Source organism: Dermacentor variabilis, chromosome 3 (genome assembly GCF_050947875.1).
Source record: "Dermacentor variabilis isolate Ectoservices chromosome 3, ASM5094787v1, whole genome shotgun sequence".
Classification (NCBI taxonomy): Eukaryota; Metazoa; Arthropoda; class Arachnida; order Ixodida; family Ixodidae; genus Dermacentor; species Dermacentor variabilis.
Genome location: NC_134570.1, coordinates 144,747,193 through 144,771,248, shown reverse-complemented (window position 1 = coordinate 144,771,248; position 24,056 = coordinate 144,747,193). Strand labels below are relative to the sequence as shown.

Sequence of the window (24,056 nt, the reverse complement as noted above, 5' to 3'; positions counted from 1 at the left end):
AGACACTCACGCTCAGTGATGGAATAGTTGCGCTCCGCGGGTGAGAGGAGCCTGCTGGCGTAAGCGATAACCCGGTCGTGGCCACGCTGACGTTGTGCCAGTACCGCGCCAATTCCGTGACCGCTGGCATCAGTACGGACTTCGGTAGGCGCAGAAGGATCGAAATGGGCCAGAACGGGAGGCGTTGTGAGAATGTCGATTAGATGTGAGAATGCAGAGGCCTCGTTATCGCCCCACTGGAAAGGGGCGTCTTTTCTCAAAAGCTCGGTTAGTGGTCGTGCTATGGCGGCGAAATTTCTCACGAAACGGCGGAAGTACGAACAAAGGCCGATGAAGCTGCGCACATCCGTGACACACGTCGGAACAGGGAAGTGCGCAACAGCATGGATCTTGCCTGGGTCCGGTTGCACTCCGTTCGCGTCAACGAGATGTCCAAGGACGGTAATCTGGCGACGGCCGAATTGGCACTTGGATGCGTTGAGTTGCAGACCGGCTCGACGAAAAACGTCCAGGACTGCTGAGAGGCGCTCGAGGTGCGTAGCGAACGTTGGGGAGAATACGATAACGTCGTCCAGGTAGCACAGGCACGTGGACCATTTGAATCCGTGAAGAAGGGAGTCCATCATGCGTTCAAAAGTGGCAGGGGCGTTACATAGACCGAACGGCATCACTTTGAATTGATAAAGACCGTCGGGGGTGACAAAAGCAGTCTTCTCGCGGTCGAGATCGTCCACGGCAATCTGCCAGTAGCCGGAGCGAAGGTCAATAGAGGAGAAATAGCGAGCACCGTGGAGGCAGTCAAGGGCGTCATCAATCCGAGGTAGGGGATACACGTCCTTTTTGGTAACCCTATTAAGGTGCCGATAATCCACGCAAAAGCGCCATGAGCCATCCTTCTTTTTGACCAGTACTACAGGTGACGCCCATGGACTATGTGATGGTTCAATAATGTTCTTGGCAAGCATTTTGCGAACTTCTGCGTGAATAACTTGACGCTCAGCTGGTGACACTCGATACGGGCGGCGATGAATAGGAGGGGCATCGCCGGTATTAATGCGATGTTTGACAGCTGTAGTTTGGGCCAAAGGACGATCGTTAAAGTCAAAAATATCGTGGTAGGAAAACAGAACGCGGTAGAGTTCACGAGCGTGCTCGGACGGCAAGTCGGGGGCAATCATTTTCTGGAAGTCAGCGATGGTACAATTTGCCGACTGCGATGGTAGAGGAGTATCGGATGATGTGTCGTCAACTGCAATGGATGCTACTGAGTGATCCTCGAATGAGTAAAGGTGGGCCAGAGACAGCCCACGTGGCAGCACTTGTGTCGTCAAGCCAAAGTTGACCACTGGCAGGCAGACGCAATTCGCCGTAATAGATAAAACTGTATGAGGTACTGTGATCCCGTGTGTAAGGAGGACGTCTTGCATAGGACTGGTGGGGATGACACTAGGTCAACGTAGGTCAGTGCCGAAGGTGGCAAGCGAACGAAGTCGGCGGAACTGAGGCGACTGGGGTGTGGTTCAGCAGGATCGAGAACAGGCAGGTCAAGGCGGAGAGTACTGGCGGAACAATCGATGAGAGCAGAATGTGCGGAGAGGAAGTCTAAGCCGAGGATTATGTCGTGGGGACAGTGGGCGATGACTGTGAATAGCACGATTGTTGAGCGATCGGCGAAGGAGACGCGGGCGGTACACATACCAATAACGGGGGCTGTTCCGCCATCGGCGACACGGACAACAGGCGTCGTGGCGGGCGTGATAATTTTCTTGAGCCGGTTACGAAGGTCAGCGCTCATTACGGACAAATGCGCCCCAGTGTCTATGAGTGCAGACACAGAAACACCGTCGACTTGCACGTCAAGAAGGTTCAGATGAGTGGGCAAGGTCAGGAGAGGATTTGGCGGCGTAGGGAGCAATGCAGCGTCACCTCGAGGCGCTGCATCGTCTAGTTTTCCGGCTGGGGGCGGCGTCCGAAGGGAGTTGGCGAATAGGAGCGACGGGGCTGGGGAGAGCGAGATTGTCGTCGTTGGGGCGAAGGCGAACGAGAATAGGGGCGGTTCGTTGCAGGAGAATCAGTGGCGGCATTATCGGAAGGTGCGGCATAGGGACGAGAAGGGCCACCTGGGGAGCGAGAGTAGGCAGAGTAAGTAGATCGGATCGGGGAACTCCAGCGACTGCGACAGTGCCGAGAAATGTGTCCGATTCGATGGCAGTAGAAACAAATGGGCTTGTCGTCAGCAGTGCGCCATTCAGATGGGTTGCGGAAACGTGGTGGGTAAGAAGATGCGGGACGGGGCGGAATGGAAGAAGCCGGGCGGGTATCAGGGCGATGGGCCGAGCAGATGGTGTGAAGACCCATGTTTTCGAACTCCTGGCGGACAACCGCCTGGATCAGTGAGACCGTGACTGCAGATGTGTTGGTGGGACTGGAGTCGAAGGCAGCCGGATAGGCGGCCTCGATCTCACGCCGGACGATCCTGGTAACATCAGCAGTGTTGTTGGGACGAGGAGCGTCGGCACAGGAAGATGTCGCTGGGGTGTTGGGCAGACGGGCAAACTTCGGGTCAATACGTCGGCTTTTGGCGAGTTCCAGGCGGTGGCACTCTTTTATAACAGCATCCACCGTCGCTACGTTGTTGCACACGGGCAAGTTGAAGGCGTCATCGGCAATGCCTTTGAGGATGTGGGAAACCTTGTCTGACTCAGTCATGTGGGTGTCAACTTTGCGGCACAGAGCCAAGACGTCCTGAATGTACGTGACATAGGGCTCTGTTGACGTCTGCACACGGCCGGAAAGCGCCTTCTGCGCGGCAAGTTGGTGACCGTAGGGGTTGCCGAACAAGTCTCGAAGCTGTGTCTTAAGTGAATCCCAACTGGTGAGTTCATCTTCGTGCGTGCGATACCAAACTCGAGGTGTGCCACCGAGGTAAAAGACTACGTTGGCGAGCATAATAGTAGGGTCCCACCGGTTATTGCGGCTGACGTGTTCATACAGGCTGATCCAGTCATCGACGTCTTCCCCATCTTTGCATGAGAATACGCCAGGATCACGGGGAGCGGGGAGAGTGATGTAGGTCGTCGAAGTGGCAGCAGGTGTCGGAGCCGGCGGAGTCGGGTTGTCGTCGCCGGGAGCCATGAAGGAAGGCACGACGTACCGTCCACTGCGAAGCTCCGTGACGAGGTACAGGGAACGTCCACCTCCACCAGATATGTTACGTAGGAAGACACCGACGAAAAGATATTTACAAGTATATTTACAAGGCTACAAGGCAATACGCTGCGCTTGGCCAAGAGGCAACAGCCCGCGCTAGCTTCTAATCGTCGTCGTGGTCTTCACACTGCTCGCCTTTCGTGATCGCACATACTGTGCCGTAGCAATATATTGAAGTGCACCCATGCTCAGAGCAATGCCGCGCGACATGCGAGTAGGCATTACCCGTTAGTGAGTGCCTATGTTCAGACAATCTAATATTGAGGCAACGACCTGTTTGACCGATATATGCGTGACCGCAGGAAAATGGAAGTTCGTACACAACTCCCATTCTACAGCGCACAAACGGGGACAAATGCTTAACAGTACAGCCTTTCCCAGCATGAGTGGAGGCAGCCTGGGCCGATTTCCTATCGATCTTAACACAAATTTTGATCAACTTGTTAGGGGCAGAAAAAACAACCTTTATATCAAATCTGCCTGCTACATTCCTGAGATTATGGGATAGTTTATGCACATATGGAATTACAACCAGTTTTTTCTTCTTGTCAGCAGGCTCTGTATTATTTATTCTTGAGGGTGCTCCTAATTTCACACGTTTAACCAGTTTCTGTACTGTCATGCGGATAGCATCCTCTCGAAAACCTGCCGCTCTCAAACGCTCCAGTTGTGTTAAGAAACTCTTAGACATCTTGTGAAAACACGATTTCGAAAGTGCGGAAAATAAAACCGAAAACGGAATGCCGTTTTTTACAACCTTGGAATGCGCGGAGTGAAAGTTTATAATTGGTTTTTCTGACCTCGGGCAATACATCCAGCACACATGCGTATCAGTTAAGTTGAGCCTCGTATCTAAAAATTGTAATTCGTTCTTATCCGGCACTTCATGTGTGAAAGCTAGTCCTGAGCCACATTTGTGGAATATTTGAAGTACATTATGAATCATTTGTTGGAGATTAGTACTCTTCACAAAGATGAGAAAATCATCAACATATCTTAACACTTTCAATGTTCGGTCATCTAGGTTACTTTCTATATTTCTGTCTACGCTACCTAGGAAAATGTTAGTTAGTACCGGTGCAACCTTGGAGCCAATGCAAATGCCAGATTTTTGTCGGTATAAATTTCCTTTCCATTCAACAACGGTTGAAGCTAAATAAAAAGACAGAATCTCGAGAAAACTGCTGACAGATACACCACAGCTGCTAGAAAATCTAAGCTCGTCATTGTCCTCGGTGATACAAAGTTTAACGCTTATCATTAGTTCGTCATGTGGAATGTTATAGTACAGGTCTTGAACATCGATGCTGAAAATATTACAATTACCAGGATTAGATTGAATGAGGAAGCTGATAAGATCATCCGAGTTTTTCACCACAAAAGGATCTCTGATCACCAATGATTGCAAATGCCTTTGTAAGTATCCCGAGACCACCCGCTGCCAAGTATCCTTTTCCGTGACTATTGCTCGAAATGGAATGTCCGGTTTGTGGGTCTTTGCTGCGAAGAATATGTCCAAATTAAGGTTTTTAGCCTTTTTTACAGATGAAGCTAGTTGCTCTAGGTTGTGGTTGTGCAGCAGCGACAGTGCGCGCTCCTTAACTTCAGGGTCGCGCTGTGTAAGCATGCCATCGATAAATTTGCATGATAGTGAATTTGAATTTTTAAGCAGCTCCATAACGTAGTATTAGATTAAATGGTTTCGCGTGTTTTTGTTTTTTTGCCTGCGCACTGATATGACGCCATGGATGGGAGAGCACGTGGCTATGGGTTGTGTACTTAAGTGTATGTATGCCTTCGAATAAAGTTAGTTGTGAGTTCAGCGCTGTCCTGTGTGTTCCTGCCTTCTGTCGTCGTTTTTTCGCGCTGCCCCTTCAAGATGTTCAACCAGTACCAACTCGCCTAAATGTCGATCCTTCTACAGTATATTTCTATTACATCGGGCTCTTTTACTCGTCCTAACAACTATGACCTACATAACCCAAGTAAGCTCGCGTCTATGATGGCAGTATGCGTATGCAAAAGCAGGATTCTTTCATGGTACGCTCGTCACGCTTTGTGCCCCCAAGAAGTGCAGTCGTTGAGCGGCTACCTACAACCATCGACTGGTCATACCAAAAGAATTTGCAGACTCCTGCGCGCAGAATGGATGAATCAAGCTCGATACCTCAAAGATTGTCTCCGCACAGCCTGTTGGCAGGAAAAAGACAAAGGCAAGAGCAGAAGGGATTTCCTGGAGTGGCGTAAGACATCCTATCATGTAGCCGATTGGTTGTGGAACAGCGCTTGGCCTACCCTTCCAAAACCACAGAAGAAGAAGATGCCCGAAGCAAAAGTGTTGGTACTTGGCGATGAGAGTCTACCAGAAGAGCACAGAAGAACCCTTGGTCTTGGCCCGAAATTCGCCCTCGAGCCAAGCTTCACCCCGGCGGAGAAGGTCACTATGGCTAGGACAGTCACCCACCGGGGGACCGACGAAGAAAGACCACGCTTCATAGCAGAGTGTGTGGAAGCGCTGGGACGATCAGGAGCGAGGCGCTCGAAAAATAAGACTGTAAACAATTGTGTAGATTATGCTTTGAGTAGAAACCTTCATATTTTGATCTCTGATAAGGAAGGCTTTTTTGTTGTAGTGCCAGAGAATATTTTCGGCAAAAAAGCGCGAGATGCAATAGAAAACAATTTCAGAGCAATAGATCTGAAGCCCGCTGAAGTTAAGGAGCGCGCACTGTCGCTGCTGCACAACCACAACCTAGAGCAACTAGCTTCATCTGTAAAAAAGGCTAAAAATCTTAATTTGGACATATTCTTCGCAGCAAAGACCCACAAACCGGACATTTCATTTCGAGCAATAGTCACGGAAAAGGATACTTGGCAGCGGGTGGTCTCGGAATACTTACAAAGGCATTTGCAATCATTGGTGATCAGAGATCCTTTTGTGGTGAAAAACTCGGATGATCTTATCAGCTTCCTCATTCAATCTAATCCTGGTAATTGTAATATTTTCAGCATCGATGTTCAAGACCTGTACTATAACATTCCACATGACGAACTAATGATAAGCGTTAAACTTTGTATCACCGAGGACAATGACGAGCTTAGATTTTCTAGCAGCTGTGGTGTATCTGTCAGCAGTTTTCTCGAGATTCTCTCTTTTTATTTAGCTTCAACCGTTGTTGAATGGAAAGGAAATTTATACCGACAAAAATCTGGCATTTGCATTGGCTCCAAGGTTGCACCGGTACTAACTAACATTTTCCTAGGTAGCGTAGACAGAAATATAGAAAGTAACCTAGATGACCGAACATTGAAAGTGTTAAGATGTGTTGATGATTTTCTCATCTTTGTGAAGAGTACTAATCTCCAACAAATGATTCATAATGTACTTCAAATATTCCACAAATGTGGCTCAGGACTAGTTTTCACACATGAAGTGCAGGATAAGAATGAATTACAATATTTAGATACGAGGCTCAACTTAACTGATACGCATGTGTGCTGGATGTATTGCCCAAGGTCAGAAAAACCAATTTTAAATTTTCACTCCGCACATTCCAAGGTTGTAAAAAACGGCATTCCGTTTTCGGTTTTATTTTCCGCACTTTGGAAATCGTGTTTTCACAAGACGTCTAAGAGTTTCTTAACACAAGTGGAGCGTTTGAGAGCGGCAGGTTTTCGAGAGGATGCTATCCGCATGACAGTACAGAAACTGGTTAAACGTGTGAAATTAGGAGCACCCTCAAGAATAAATAATACAGAGCCTGCTGACAAGAAGAAAAAACTGGTTGTAATTCCATATGTGCATAAACTATCCCATAATCTCAGGAATGTAGCAGGCAGATTTGATATAAAGGTTGTTTTTTCTGCCCCTAACAAGTTGATCAAAATTTGTGTTAAGATCGATAGGAAATTGGCCCAGGCTGCCTCCACTCATGCTGGGAAAGGCTGTACTGTTAAGCATTTGTCCCCGTTTGTGCGCTGTAGAATGGGAGTTGTGTACGAACTTCCATTTTCCTGCGGTCACGCATATATCGGTCAAACAGGTCGTTGCCTCAATATTAGATTGTCTGAACATAGGCGCTCACTAACGGGTAATGCCTACTCGCATGTCGCGCGGCATTGCTCTGAGCATGGGTGCACTCCAATATATAAAGACACCACAATACTTTTCACGCACAAAAATCGGACTACGAGGGAGATTATTGAGGCCTTCTATATCAGAAAAAAAGGGTCGCGCTGTGTAAGCATGCCATCGATAAATTTGCATGATAGTGAATTTGAATTTTTAAGCAGCTCCATAACGTAGTATTAGATTAAATGGTTTCGCGTGTTTTTGTTTTTTTTGCCTGCGCACTGATATGACGCCATGGATGGGAGAGAACGTGGCTATGGGTTGTGTACTTAAGTGTATGTATGCCTTCGAATAAAGTTAGTTGTGAGTTCAGCGCTGTCCTGTGTGTTCCTGCCTTCTGTCGTCGTTTTTTCACGCTGCCCCTTCAAGATGTTCAATTAATTTTTAGACCCACTCTTCTGCTTTGCCTTTCCAGGTCAGTGAGCATGCATTGCAGTTGGTCCCCTGAGCAACTAAGCAAGGTAATATCATCAGCGAATCTCAAGTTACTAAGGTATTCTCCATTAACTTTTATCCCCAATTCATCCCAATCCTCCTGTAAACCTGAATACCTCCTGTAAACAGGCTGTGAATAGCATTGGGGAGATCGTATCTCCCTGCCTGACGCCTTTCTTTATTGGGATTTTGTTGCTTTCTTTATGGAGGACTACGGTAGCTGTGGAGCCGCTTTAGATATCTTTCAGTATTTTTACATACGGCTCGTCTACACCCTGATTCCGCAATGCCTCCATGACTGCCGAGGTTTCGACAGAATCAAACGCTTTCTCGTAATCAATGAAAGCTATATATAAGGGTTGGTTATATTCCGCACATTTCTCTATCACCTGATTGATAGTGTTAATATGGTCTATGGTTGAGTAGCCTTTACGGAATCCTGCCTGGTGCTTTGATTGACAGAAGTCTGAGGTGTTCTTGATTCTATTTGCGATTACCTTAGTAAATAGTTTGTAGGCAACTGACAGTAAGCTGATCGGTCTATAATTTTTCAAGTCTTTGGCGTCCCCTTTCTTATGGATCAGGATTATGTTAGCGTTCTTCCAGGATTCCGGTAGGCTCGAGGTCATGAGGCATTGCGTATACAGGGTGGCCAGTTTCTCTAGAACAATCTGCCCACCATCCTTCAACAAATCTGCTGTTACCTGATCCTCCCCCGCTGCCTTCCCCCTTTGCATATCTCCCAAGGCTTTCTTTACTTCTTCCGGCGTTACGTGTGGTATTTCGAATTCCTCTAGACAATTTTCTCTTCCATTATCGTCGTGGGTGCCACTGGTACTGTATAAATCTCTATAGAACTCCTCAGCCACTTGAACTATTTCATCCATATTAGTAATGATATTGCCGGCTTTGTCTCTTAACGCATACATCTGATTTTCGCCAATTCCTAGTTCCTTCTTCACTGTTTTTAGGCTTCCTCCGTTCCTGAGGGCATGTTCAATTCTATCCATATTATACTTCCTTATGTCAGCTGTCTTACGCTTGTTGATTAAGTTCGAAAGTTCTGCCAGTTCTATTCTAGCTGTAGCGTTAGAGGCTTTCATACATTGGCGTTTCTTGATCAGATCTTTCGTCTCCTGCCATAGTTTACTGGTGTCCTGCCCAACGGAGTTACCAGCGACTTCCACTGCACACTCCTTAATGATGCCCACAAGATTGCCATTCATTGCTTCAACACTAAGGTCCTCTTCCTGAGTTAAAGCCGAATACCTGTTCTGTAGCTTGATCTGGAATTCCTCTATTTTCCCTCTTACCGCTAACTCATTTATCGGTTTCTTATGTACCAGTTTCTTCCGGGTGCTAAGAGAGTTTCGGATATTCATTGCCAATTAAACAGTTCCTCGCATTCAAGTTTTACTTGATTCGAGAATTAGCTAATTTCAATGGTCTAAGATTTCTTTCGTTCGAATATAGCAACCCAACCTTATTACATTGCTGAGGCTCAAACAACAATGAAGAGTGTTTCGGACCGTTATAGTGCAACATTTCAACGGTTACTGCCCACAGAAAATGTTTTTTGTGGGACGACTCCAGCACAAGTGATCCCCACTTGCGCAGGTGCTGCTCGGCGGTGGCGGATTATAGAGTCGTCAAAAAATCGTCTCAGATTACCGCATTTATTTTTCTGGTGCGGCCCGAACTGTCATTTGCTCTCCCTCATCGCTTGGTTTTTATTGTCGGCATAGGGATCACAAGCGCTACCCTGCACACGCTGCACGGCATCCTGTGTGGACGGGAACGTCGTGTTTCTTGTCTGTTGGCAAGCGTACTAAACGTTTGCCGGCAACTTTCGTTGTTTACACCTCCCTGTGTTCGTGCTCGGTGACGGCGCATGCAGCTGCAGCGACTTCACTAAAGCCAGAAATTCCAAATTTTTTTGATACGCTGCGGGAGTGAAAGATAAGAAGTTACTGCGTGCCTTATGTCTCCATTGATTTGTGAAAAAGAACTTGGTCTCCATCGGGAAACACCCGCACTTGAGAGTCAAACTTCGATTTTGCCTTGTCTTCTTTTAGCGCAACTTAGTTCGAGTATGAAGGAAAAGGTAGGACTGGTGACAGGATGAACGCTAACTTTGGGCTCCCATTTTTGCAACTGTTTAGTTTTACCGTTTTCTACCTTTTAACAAGGTTTAGCCCGGACTAATCAGGTGACAGTTGCACAACACCCATTAATCACTTTATTTGAGTGAACCTATGCCAAGGCATTTTGAAATAGTCACATGATATAGTTGTTTTACCTTATAAGGTATTGCCCGTCAGAACCACGATAAGATTTCGAGGCACACTGTAGGGGGTGTCTCCAGAAATTATGACCACCCAGGGATCTTTAACATTCACCCAATGTATGGCAGACGGATGTTTTGTGCTTCGGCTCTATCAAAATTAGGGCACCGTTGTCTGAATTTGATCCTGGGACCTCATGCATAGCGGCCCAAAAGACATAGCCGCTTGGCCACTAAGCCGAGTCGCATAATTTTTTTAGTGATCTGATTAACCAGCAACCATAAACGGGCAGAGACAATGGCAGGTTTTAAGTACAGAGTAGCCATAGAATAAGAACTACCCCGTAGTTTTCGTTATGTGTACAAATTTGGGCTCCTTCTTCACTTTTACGAATATCCTGTCGACCTCTACGAAAGAAAAATTCTGTTTTTGTGTATGTTCTCATGTTATTTTAAAATGGCGCAGCGTAAGATGGTAAAATATACTGATGCCCACAATACTTGTACCAGAAGGGCAGTTGCGCTCCTTTTTGCGCAGGCTTTCCTGCTATGCACCCTTGCTCCGCTACATTCCGGTTTCGGCCTCATCGATCCCGCCACCGCTGGTCAACCCGATGACGCTGCTACACAGCCTCCTGTGGATGGCGACCGAGCAGCAGAAGACTGGCTGAATCTTCCGCATCCAGCTACCGTCGAGTTCTTCGCCTGGCAACCACGCAGTACTGCCACCTCAGCAGCTTTGCCTTGCCTACAAATACCGCTTCCGTTCTGGGGCCATTCGGGGCATGCCGCTGCGACGAACGAGGTCATGAAACCGCTCCTTTTTGCGCAGGTTAGTTACCTCCCTCTCGCTAGTTGCCTCCGAACCAGTAGTCCTTTTTTGGTCGCAGTGTCGTGCCCCTCTGACCTGCTTGATTGTTACCGCAGATTGTTGTGTTTTTCATGTTATTTTTGCCTCAATGTCAATTTCTTATCTCTCTTGCTTGTCATGTCAGGGGATGTGGAACTGAATCCCGGACCTTCTAACGGTGACGAACTTGTATCGCTTGTTTCAATTTCACACACACTGTCCCGCCTGGAGCAGTCCCAAACCACTGTTCTCGCAGAACTTTCGCTAATCCGCGCTGCCCACACTAACATAGAAGGTCTGGTCGGCCGCCTGTCTTCGCGTGTCGACGCACTGGAAAAAGTTGTCGAGAATAATCAATCGAACGACTCGTCTTCTTGCGCCTTGAAAACAAGTATTGAGAAATTCTCGGCGGAAATCAAAGCTCTTATCAACAAATGTGATGACGCCGAGAATCGCCTTCGCCGGTCAAATTTGATTTTTTTCGGAATAAAGGATAATAAAGGTGAAACCTGGGCAGAGTCCGAGACCCAGATTATTTCCTTTTGCTCAGAGAAACTTGGCATTAACCTAAATCCTGACGACATTGAGCGAGCGCACCGGCTGGGGCGATTCCAGGCAGACAAAAAGCGCCCTATAGTTGTGAAATTCGGGCGTTTCAAAGTTAAATCAAACATTCTATCAGCGGGACCTAAGCTTAAAGATATGTCTTACGCAATTCGTGATGATTATTCAACACGCGTGCAAACAGCCCGAAAAATGCTTTTCAATTACGCCCGAGAAAGAAGCACTAACTTTAAGATTCGATTCGACAAGCTCACCATGAACGGCAGACAATTCATATACAATTCCGAAACGAATTCTGTCCAGGAAGTGCAATTATAGCAACCGTCACCCGCTTACTTGTCGCCGCCACGCCCCCGACCGCAGCCACCCTGCGGGAGATACTTCGCACCGACTTGTCATAATTTGGCGGTTCTTCTAGCCAATATTCGTAGCTATTTGCCGAAGAAAGACGCTGTTGAAGCCTTCCTAAATGATAGCAGTACAGATATAGCAATATTTACTGAGTCCTGGCTAACTTCTGATATCTCGAATGATGAGTTGCTACACGATGTGCAATCTTTCACGGTGTACAGGTGCGACAGAGTGGGGCGGAGGGGTGGCGGTGTGCTTGTTTTCGTGAGGTCGAGTGTGCCCTCTTTCTGTTTCTTACCAATCAGTAATCATGAAATTGTTGCTCTGAAATTAACACTGCCTTCCAGTACAATCATTTTAATTGCATGCTATCGTGCCCCGGACGCCGACATTTCATTTGTTAACCATTTGTATTCAATTCTACTGGACCTTCAGGCCCGCTATCCCCGCGCGAGGTGCTTACTTTGTGGCGATTTCAACTTCCCTGACATTAACTGGCTCGACTTATCGGCGCACAGTGGCCAATCGAAAGAGTTTATTAATTTAGTTCTTACCTTTAATCTTACACAAACAGTCGACATGCCAACCCGTCAAAACAATACTCTTGACCTTGTTCTTGCTTCGAACCCTGAATCCATTCAGTCATTATCATGCATTCCCGGTTTCAGCGATCATTGCTCCTTATTATTCAAACTGTCCGTACCCATCCCTACTCGTCAACCATCAGTCAAATATATACGAGACTATAAGAAGGCTGACATTCAGAATATTATCATCGAGCTGGACAAGTTTTTTCATTACTTCCGCATGTCCTCCACTTCCAAAACAGTAAATGAAAATTGGCTGCTCTTCAAACAAAAATTGTTATCACTCGTTGACCGATATGTACCCCTTGTTTGCAATCGAGGCGATGCCAGCAGACCCTGGTTTTCTAATGCCCTCAGAAAACTCTCAAATAAAAAGAAACGACTCTTCCGAGCAGCAAAACATTCGGCTAGCGCTTTGCGTTGGGAAAAGTATTTCTGTTGTCTTTGCGATTACACAAAACTTTTGCGATGCTCAAAAAGAAAATTTTATCATCTGGATTTACAGGACATTATTCGCTCCAATCCAAAAAAATTCTGGAAAATTTTAACTCCCGCCATTACGTCATCACATAATATCTCATTGGTTAGCAATAACGGTTCTGAAGTTCCACCAGACAAACGCAGTGATGTAATGAATTCTTACTTTTCCTCAGTTTTTACTAATGAACCGACCTTAAGTATCCTTCCCCTATCTAAGTTTCCGTTTTCACAGATGCCGCCCGTTATCATCACTACACATGGTATCATAAAACTTATTGAAAGGCTCAAAGTTTCAAGCGCCCCTGGACCGGATAATATATCGTCTAAGATACTGAAATGCACCAAGGACATATCAAGCCAGTTTCTGCAAATAATATTCGTGCAATCGATTGCTACCGGCTCACTTCCAGACGACTGGAAGCTGAGCAAAGTAGTACCGGTTTTTAAAGCAGGTAACCGCTCTGATCCTTCTAACTACCGACCGATTTCACTAACATGCATTGCTTGCAAACTACTGGAGCATATAATATATTCACAAGTTGCATCTCACCTTGATTGCAACAGCTTCTTTTTTCCAAACCAGCACGGCTTCAGACCTGGTTACTCTTGCGAAACCCAACTTTTCTATTTCACAACCGATCGTCACCTAAATGTAGATTCCTCATTTCAGACGGACGTTATATATCTCGACTTCTCGAAAGCTTTCGATCGTGTACCCCATCAGCGCCTTTTAGCCAAACTTTCATGCTTGTGTCTTGATCCGCTGATATTAACATGGATCCGTTGTTTTCTATCCGGTCGTTGTCAATTCACTGTCATCGATAATGTTCATTCGCCCACAACTGAAGTTCTTTCTGGTGTCCCGCAGGGCTCGGTGCTCGGCCCACTTTTGTTTTTAATCTTCATAAATGATCTTCCTTCCAGCATTTCGTCGAGCATTCGTCTTTTCGCAGATGACTGCGTCTTGTACCGCCGCATAACCACATCCAACGATCAGTTATTGCTTCAAAATGACTTGGACAGAATTGAAGACTGGTGTTTGACATGGCTAATGAAGCTGAATGTATCAAAGTGTAAATACATGCAGGTAACACGCAAGCGCACTAACCTCAGCTACGCATATTCGTTGTACTCAACCACCCTTTCTCAAGTTGAATCTTACCGTTATCTTGGAATTCACATCACCAGCAAACTCACCTGGTCCGAGCACATCACGAAGATTGCAGCTGATGCATCGAAATCACTTGGGTTTATCAGACGGCACCTCAGCTTCTCCCCTCCCTCTATTCGCAGTCTAGCTTACAAAACTTTTGTCCGAACCAAACTAGAATTTGGCTCCCCAATTTGGAATCCACATCAGGCTTACCTAATCGATAGCCTAGAAGCCATTCAAAACCGTGCAGCCCGATATATTTCATCCGATTACGACCCTCACTCCAGCGTTACCAATATAAAATTATCGCTTGACATCGAGCCTCTGACACTCAGACGACAAATCGCCCGTTTGGCATTATTTCATAAACTATACTTCTGTTTTCCTTCGCTTCGGGACTCTCTTCTGCTACCACCTCTCCGAACATCACGCCGTCTTTTCAACTCCATGAGCATTCTACGTCTGCACGGCTCCTCTAACGCATTTAACAAGTCATTCCTACCTCTTGCAATTGAAGAATGGAATTCATTACCAGACCATATTGTAATAGAACGCGATCCATTTAAGTTCCGGCAATTGCTGACGTCCTATTTGAAAACATGATGTGGAAATTATTGTCTTCTTCTGTTTGCCTCTGTTTGCTTTACTGTTGCTATTTTTATATTTGTATATGCTTAAAGGGTTCTTGTACTCTTTTTTTTCTGTATATACCCTGCTGATCACTGATTGTGACAATGTTTGACAGTGACCTGCGTTGTTGTGTTCAATGTTCCCCCCCTTATGTAATGCCCCTTCCAGGGGTCTTTAAGGACCAATAAATGATGATGATGATGAACATCATTCAGAGAGTTTTCTGAACCCGGTAACATCCGCAGCCGAAAAAGCGCTTAAAAATGTAGCCGTTATCTAAAAACAATGTGGTCAGGTTCTGCTGTGCCAAGTTTACGGCTGCTTGTTTGAAGTGTCTAAACTTATATGATCGCTACCAAAGTCTGTATGATGCAACATCATGCAACGATGTAAGTAAATGCATGCTATCCCCTCCTCTCCTTTTCACAACGCGAAATCTTCTGTGCAAGGGATATTAACGAATTATAAAACTGACAGGTTAACAGGTACACTGCGATTATTATGCACCGCACGGGTGTTAGCCCAACAGGACCGCCCACTTTGTAATGCCACAGCCGCGTTGGTTTGGAATCAATCTCCATTGACATCACACTGGTTCATTCGAGAAACGTCGCCAACCACTTTATCACTACCACAAGATTATTAGTAGGTTAGAGATGCAGATGCGGCAGTCAAGTCTTTCTGTCATTATAAGCCACTGTAGACGTAGTTGAAAATGAACGCGTTAATATTCGATCGTTTTCACTGGTGCATTGTTTCGCAGGCTCTTTGTATTTACGTCAGTCAAATAGTAATCAGAACACAATTTAGTGAAGTTGGGGCAGCGAAGCGCGTATATTCTCGCAACAGAAAACAGTTCGTTCATCTAGGAACTACTGCATCCGAGATGCTTATACTAAGCAAGGTGTCCCACAAGTTTGCAATTGAGGTTCGTTATTCTTTCTCATTTACGTGAGTGATATTACAGATTTACCAGGCTCCCGAAAGAAGGCTATGTATGCAAGTGGTACAAATGGTTCCTTAGAGCCGATAAATGAGCAGAATTGCAGCAGTTTGTAAGATAATATACATCTTTGTTATCTGAATGATTGATGACAAACAAACTCCGGCTGAACGCAAAAAGAACAACGTATATTTTGGGCACCGAATAAAAGAACTGATGGCAGAATACAAGTAAAATTTAACAACTTTCTTATCAAAGGTGTCGAACAACAAACAATTTTGAGAATAAAATTGTAGTGAAGAATTATCGGGGAATATACATGTAAATTTAATTTGCAGTGAATTATTACAAATATATTGATGTAATCTACAGGATTGCACATGTCATCCTTCTATGGCTGAAACAACTGTATAATACGCTTCTTCACTCAAAACATTGTTACGAGATATGAGTATTGGGTGCGGCGCCCAGAACAAATTACACGAAAGTGATAACCTTACCAAAAAGAGTTGTTCACCTATATACAAATAACTATGGCTGGTTTTCACAACTAAGAACAGCGCCATTATTCCAAAAAAATATAACGTGCTCCGTGCGGACAGGATTATACCGTATGCAACCTCTAGAAATCCTAAAGAAAAACCGAAGCGCACAATGTATTCGACGCAACATTTACGTATACTCCTTGCGGCAAAGCACACAATACAAATCGAAAACAAAAAAAATTAAATTATGGCGTTTTACGTGCCAAAGCCACGGTCTACTTATGAGGCACGCCGTAGTACTACCCCAGTTTCTATAAGTACTACCCCAAGTTTCTATACAGGAGCTAAGCTGGCTGTTAACTTAAGCAAAATAAAAAGTACGCACGATGTTGTGTCCAAATTAATCACGAGGCTTTTCAAAATAAGTGACAAACATCAGCTAGTTTTGAACATACACTGCATGTTTGTTTGATCCAATCATAGATCTTTCACATATGACGCCGTTGTCCCGTTCTTCCGAATGTATTCCAATGTTTGGGGTACATTGAATGCAATGACATTGGACACTATTCCTATCTTTCTTCGCAATATTCGAGTCTGTTATGACTTGTAAAATTGTGCATGTGTGTGCAATCTGCTGTCAACCTTGTCGTTTACGGGAGCTGAGACATTCCTCAGGCTTTATACCTTTCGGCTCAGTCTGCACTCGTTTGAATGAACGAGAAACAAAATTCAATTCAATTGAACTACCTCTCGAAACCGACTTCTTTAGGCGTTCAGCCACAGTGACCACTGTTATGCTAGGAAAACCTGCTTCTAATAGGCGCCGGTCCTGTGCGTTAAATCTGGCGCTCATTTTGTGCATGCAGGATCTCGTGAGACAGGACTTAAGGCACGACATGGCATGGTTTCGACACAGTTTTGACATCGTTTCGAGGGGGACGGACGTGATTACAGAAAGCAGTAATCGCAAAACAAATAGTAGTGGCTATTCCGTACATTCATTCAGTAGCGCACAGACTTAAACGTTTGCAAGTAGATATGTTGTTAATGTTGATTTCACTGCTCCCAATAAGCTAGGTAAGATATGCGCTGCCGTGCAGAGAAAAAAGGAGCAGGTAAAAGACAAAAACAGAACAGATATTCCTCCTGTGAAGCACAATAACAACAACAGTTTTAGTGACTTTCGTATGGGTGTGGTTTGTAACGTTCCCTTTAGCTGTGGCCGGTTCTACGTAGGGCAAATGGGGTGGTGTATCAATCAGAGGCTAATGGAACATAAAAGGTCGTTTAACCGATGGAACGCCTTCTAATCTTTCCCTTCACTGTCAATATTGTAACTGCAGGTCAGAGTTAGATGAATGCGCGATATTGTACAGGCACACGAATGAAGATACGCGTCTTATGGTAGAGGCACGGCATATCTATAATGGTGGAAGTGTGTGCGTGGGTCAACCTTTGATTACGGTACATAAGGAAGAGATTAGGTGCCTTAACTGCTATCTCTCACGTAGACCGGCACATGTATCCGACTGACACGTGGTGATACCTTTCTAGAGCTTGCGTAGATGAGTCTTGTGTTTTTCTTTTTTCACCTGAGTGCTCCCTTCAGTTCATAGTCGGTTTTCGTGTTGTCCACTTCTATTCTCTTGTGCCCTGTCTGCACGCCTCACCTTTTTTGCATAATCAATCCTTACCAACTAGCTCAGCTTTCTGTGGTTTCAACTTAGACTTCATTCCAATCGCTGATACTTCTACCCTTAAACTCTGTACTCTTACAAAAAACCGCAGTATTAGTACACAGTAGTGTAGTGTCTAGTGACTCACTTCCCTTAGACTTCTTCAGTCTACCTAGTAGGACCAAGAGGTCTGCAAATCGACACAATTTTAACCTCCCACCATGTCATAATACTTATGGTGAAAGAGTTATCGAACTTAAGGGTGCCCAAATTGGGAACTGAACTCCTAATGGCATAAAAATTAAGAGCAATTTTGCAATTTCATTTAGACACTTCTGCTTCTCCACTAATCTGTTTAAATCGTTTATATTTTGTTCTTATCATATATAACCTTTCCTATCACATATAATGTTGTCAACCATTGCTGTTCTGCCTGCTTACCCTTGTACCATAGTCTGTATTTTACCTGACAATAGCATTCTGGCAATGCGTTTAAACAATTCTTGTGCATTTTGTTACATTGTATGCTAATAAGAAAGAAAAAAAAGAAACTGTCATTTAGTTAAGTCCGAGCTTTGTCTGATCGGTCGGTGTCTATTTTCCGCAGAGTCTAGGTTTTAGTGGTCCACTGCCCATTAGAATAATGTTTCACTTTGTGTAAAATTGAGAATGCACTCGATATTTGATATATTAATGCTGATGTCACTTTATTCGAATATTCATATTCGCCGCGATTTATAAATTTCAGTCGTAAAACATTCCTAAAAAAGCAGAGGATAAGTCTTAGCTGCTTAGTCAATAGAGTTATGGATTTATTCATGCTGTCACTTGTTCTTTAGCGGGTAACTTAGGCACAAAATTGATCATCGAACGCTGTCGTCGCTTGTGTTTTTTTTTCGACAATTGTGTGGCCGAGAAAGATAATTCAGTCAGTATTCCAAACAGCACCTTGAACCCCATTGACATTACGGCCCATTGCATGGCACATGACACAATGATGAGAAAAAGCAGGTCCGCTGCCCCCTGCAATACATTAGACGTTCACAACAGAGTTGTCAAGCGAATACTCAAAGAAGGAAACATTACACTATCCTTTCCCTTTGAAGTTTTCATCTTTGTTCAATTGAGCGTATTTTCACATTTAGGCTCGCTTGATGAGCATATTTACACCCTGGGCTGAGTCATATTGAGATTATCAGACAAGTACTTCAGGAACCGTTCTGTCCTTGCATTTTTCTGAGTTTAGCGCCACAGCTATTGGCTTTGAACAATACAAACAGAAGCGAGCACTGTACGTACCTTTCGCAATGCTGAAGATGGTGCCGAGCAGCATTGTTAACAGAGCTCCAAGAAAGGAAATGGAAAAGGACGATAGCTGATACAGTGGGAAGATGTTTGACCTGCACAATAAGAGCATACATAATAGGTACTAAATACCACTGACCAAAGTCAAACGAATACAGCAACGCAACTAATGTAGGCGTATACCTACGACGTGCTCGATCTACTTATGGACAAGTGCGAAGTAGTTTTGTTTTCTAAATTTAGGAGTGTGAGTATTATTGTAACTGTAGTAGTAAGAAAAATTGTGAATGTTGTCTGCAGGGAAATAAATACTCCTGCAGTTGTCTTGAAATATCGGAGCAGGCGAGAACAAATTGCATTACGAGGGACTGCAGTAGCCTTGCTACCTGTTTCACAGGTAAAAAAAAGGGAGGGACAAGGGAAACTACGAAAGCGACAACTACCAAGTGTTCTATTGACGGCGAGGTCGTGTTTATACATGGTCATAGGCAGGTCGCATAAGAATGTTCGTGAGGATTACAACTCACGGATGATTATGTGAAGAGCTTGCCAAGACTGGAAAAAGGGAATAAATACGCATGAGCCCCGAATGCTCTGTCCAAGCCCCGCTGGTTGCACTTTGATGAAACAAGCAGTATTTCACGTTCCCCCTACTCGCATATCCGTTGATACTCCGGAAATTTTTTGCATATGTTTATGAAGTGCGAGTCTGCATTGTAGAATAAGAAGAAATAATATTCCCAAATATTAAACTAAATCGAAAAAAAGAAACACTCCACCACATAAATAAAAAAAAAATAGTCAGCATGCCCTTCTTCCACGACAGATCTGTATGTTCTCGCATATAATCGCGTAATCTCCACCCTCACAAAGGCAATTTTTCGATTGCAAGGTAGCTAACAATGTCGCGTGAAGCGCAGAACCGTGCCTTGAGCTCTTTTGCCAATGCGAGCCCAAGCACTTCACTATGAGGCTGCGATTTCTCTATAGAGTCATAATGTGAAATTATGATTCTCTACACGGGCAGAAAAGGACAATAAAGTTTACTTCCTGCAGGCAGTGCCGTTAAAAAATAGCCTACTCTATTTACGCTGCTTCCAGTGATTCTCCTATTTCACAGAGTTAATTTTTTTGCGTGTGTTTGTCCACTTGCAGGCGGGGCACAGACCTTTCATGTGAGAACGCGTTTGGCGAAACCGGTATGTCCGTTCCGTCAGTGGAATTTGTGGGCAATGGGCAACGATCCAGCGTTCCGTAAAGGATTGGTGGCGTCGATATGCCTGACAGGCTCCTGCCAATGGCGTGCCATAGCTGCAGGCCGCACACCAGCAGGCTTGCCCATGCTGCTGCCTGCAATGAAGGACGAAGATAACTGAATGAGTACCGATTACATGATACCCACAATTGCATTTTATCGTGCAGAAGGTTAGCTGCTGAATGTTTTCACATTGATTTATGAATATGTGACTTGTAATTGAAACCACATGAATTAAGAAAATATCAATTTTATCAACTTGGTTTGTACTCCTTCTTGTATTGATCGTATGAAGCGACTCTAAATGATAATGACCTAAAATATTACAGCGCTGAAGTAAGTTGCAAAAAGATAACAGCTTGCCGAAAAGCTATAGAAGGAGAATAAGGCCTATAATTCTAGTTTGAGGCCACAAGGCTTCTGGTATAACGCTGCGAGCATCTTTCTCTGAGGCAGTAACTGCAGCCGTTGTATGACTTCTGAAAGGATGGAGAGATGTGTTTTATTGATAGGAAAGACAGGGTAGACCTGAGATAGTGCGCTGTAGTCTGCTAGCTACTCTGCACAGGGAAAGAGAGAAGGGGAGAATGAGAAGGAGGAAATAAAGAGAGAAGGCAAGCCAGGAAAGTATTTAGTATAGCGTATAAGATAAAATGAAGAAAGCAGCTTAGAAGACTCATAACAGCACAATAACTAGGGCTGATTGATAACCCCTCGGTGGCTCACACACCTTACACGTACGCGCGCTCATCACGACGAACCGAATGTATTGAGGAGGAGCAGGAAGTAACCTTATTGAGTCCTGTGGAATCCCTCCCCACCCACTCTTGGTTTAGTGGTCGGCAGGGGTCGCGGGCCGCACCCACGTTCGGACGGGAAGCCCGTGAGCCTCCGCCCTTTCGTGAGACCTCTGGACGGCCCTGAGCTGGGTCTGGTGGTCGTCGCTTCGGAGGCCGACCACCCAGTCATCTTCTTTACTGAAATCGGTGCCGCTTAGCGCGGTGCATTGCCAGAGCATGTGCGCTAGCGAGCAGTACGATTCACCACAATCCGGACATTGCGGCTCTACCTCTGGGGAATAAAGGCTCAGTCTGCCTCTCGAGGGAAGCGACCCTGCTTGAAGCATTCTGAATATGGATGACTGTGGCCTATTGAGTTTAGCCTGGGGGAGTGGGAAGGTCCAACTCGACAGCTGATAGTGCGTTGTTATTTCGTTGAAGGTGAGGAGCGGGTCTTGGTGCTCCCCTCCCTCCCTGCCACTTCGTTCACCACGATCGCCGCGGTGCGTGAGTCCTCGCGCGCGGCCATGCGCCAGCTCGTTGGCGTTGGGAAAGTCGGGGTGCACGTCGGCCCCCAAGTGGGCAGGAAAGCATTTGACGACGTGATGAACCACGGCTCCCACGTTGCCGAGGACGGCGGCCGCTTCCCGCGATATTGAGCCTGAGGAGAATGCTCTAGCCGCCGATCGCGAATCTGCGTACACGTAAGGACCTTCAGGGTCTCTCATTGCCATAGCTATTGCCACCTGTTCGGCCCCATCGGACGTTACCCCCTTGACCAACGCCGCGTTGATGGTCGTCCCATCCCAGCGTATCGAGACGGCCGCGTACCGGTCGCTGCACCCGTATGGGCCGCGTCTACAAATGCTGCCAGTCCCGGGCAGTTGGCAGTCGATTTCAGCAGTGCTTGGGCCATCACCTTTCGGCGCCCCTCATTGAATTGCGGGTGGACGTTTCTCGGAAGCGGTTCTACCTTGAAAGTGCCCCAGGCCACCGCGCTGAAAGCGACCTTGCGTACGTTGCACTCTGATTCGGCATTTATGCCGGCTTCTTCAAGGATGCGTCTGCCGGCCCTGGTGGTTCACAGCCGCACCATCTGTGCCTTGGTCTGTGCTTCGATAATTTTTGCTTGCGAATTGTGGACCCCTAACCGATCGAGCCGCTCCGTGCTAGTAGTGATCGGAAGACCTAGCACGATTTTGATGCTCTTGCGCATCAGTGCCTATCTTGGCTGCGTCTCTCTTGGTACAGTTTAGCGCCGAGGCTACGTAATTTACGTGACTCATGAGGAAGGCGTGCTAAAGTCTGACGAGATTGCTCTCGCTGAGCCCTCCCCTGCGGTTGGTCACCCTGAGGATCAGCCGGAGCATGTTCTCCGCTTTGGACGTGAGTTTCATGACCGTTTGCGTGTTACCGCTTTAGCCTAAATTAGCAGCCGCAGGAATATTATAGTGACCACTCCGGGGATCGGCTGGCCGTCGCTCGTGTGTAATTTGATCGTTATTTGATCGATCGGCATCAAATTCCTCATGCCTTGTTTCGAGGGCCTGTACAGCAACAGTTCCGATTTACTGTGTGACAGGCGGAGTCCCGTTTCCTTCAGGTATTCTTCCGTTGTACTCAACGCGTCTTGAAAAGTCCGCTCGACTTCTGCGTCGGACCCTCCCGGGCAACAGGCCGTAATGTCGTCTGCGCACAGGGCGTGACTGACGTTGCTCACTCTCGTCAGCTGGTCCGAGAGCCCTTTCATTGCTAGATTGAATAATAGAGGGGAGTGCACCGCCCCTTGTGGGGTGCCTCGCGCACAGCGTGTACCAATCCGACGTGTCCTGTCCTATTTTGATCATGGCATTCCTGTCTCTGAGGAAGGAGCCTATGTAAGAGTCGAATTTCCGGCCGAGCCCCATCATCGAGATAGTTTCCATTAGAAATCTGTGTTTGACCGTGTCGAACGCTTTCGTTAGATCCAGGGCCAGTATGCCCCTGGTGTCTCTGGTCATGCCGTCAATGATATGCTTCTTGAGTAGTAACATTGCGTCCTGTGTAGAGAGGCCCAGTCTGAAGCTCACCGTGTTATGTGGGAACAGGCCCCCTCTCTCTATGTAGCGCGATACTCGGTTATGTATGGCATGTTCTGCCATCTTCCCTACCCACGAGGTTACCGATATCGGCCGCATGTACTCCGCCGCAAGTGGTTTACCGGTTTTGGGCATTAGTATGACCGACGCCTCTTTCCAGACCTCTGGTACTCGTCCTGTTTCCCACGCTCTGTTAATTTCTTCGGTGAGCTTCTCGACTGACTTTCCGTCTAGGTTTCTCAACAGCTTGTTCAAGACCCCGTCAGGGCCCGTCTCTGAGCGTCCGCTGAGGCCTTGTAAGGCATCCCAAATTTCCGATTCCGTGAAGGGCGCGTCGAATTCTTCGACCTCTGCGCCGGCGCATTGTGGATAGTCGCGTCGCCTGACGGGCCCAGTGGTAGATACATCTCCGCCAGCTCCTTTAAGAGCTCGCTCTCCGTTTTGCCTTGCTCCTTTTGCTTGCGGAATACCTATCGACTGCCAATCTCTGATTGCCTTTGGATTGCCTGTCGTCTAACAGTTTCTTTAGGAGGTTCCATTTGCCTCCGGCTCTCATTTATCCGTCTACCGACGCGCACACCTCGTTGCACTGTTCCTTGGAAAGCGCGATCAAGTGCGCTTCAATTTCCAGGTTTAGTGCCGCTACTTTCTTGCGCAATCTGCGATTTAGTCTGTGCATTTTCCTCCTGGCCGTGATAGAATTCTTTGCCTCTAATAGGTGTGCCAATATCGCTTCCATCCTTTCTATGTTCAGTTCGGTTTGGACAACCCTTGTCACGGTGCTAACGTCCTCTTTGAGCCTTCTAAATAGGCTGTCTAGGTCCGCGTATTCGCTGGTGCCTTCCTTCCTTATTTT

The 24,056-nt window shown here is 46.1% G+C and overlaps 1 protein-coding gene across 1 annotated transcript in view; it reads right to left on the bottom strand.

The window, feature by feature from the left end:
• Positions 1 to 24,056, bottom strand: part of LOC142574246 (sodium-coupled monocarboxylate transporter 2-like) — a 180,897-nt gene that overhangs the window by 17,003 nt on the left and 139,838 nt on the right. Inside the window, exons 14-15 of the mRNA XM_075683380.1 lie at positions 20,257 to 20,438; positions 19,083 to 19,183 (exon numbers count right to left, since the gene is read on the bottom strand). Coding sequence (XP_075539495.1) covers positions 19,083 to 19,183; positions 20,257 to 20,438 — 283 coding nt within the window. The remainder of the gene's footprint in view (positions 1 to 19,082; positions 19,184 to 20,256; positions 20,439 to 24,056) is intronic.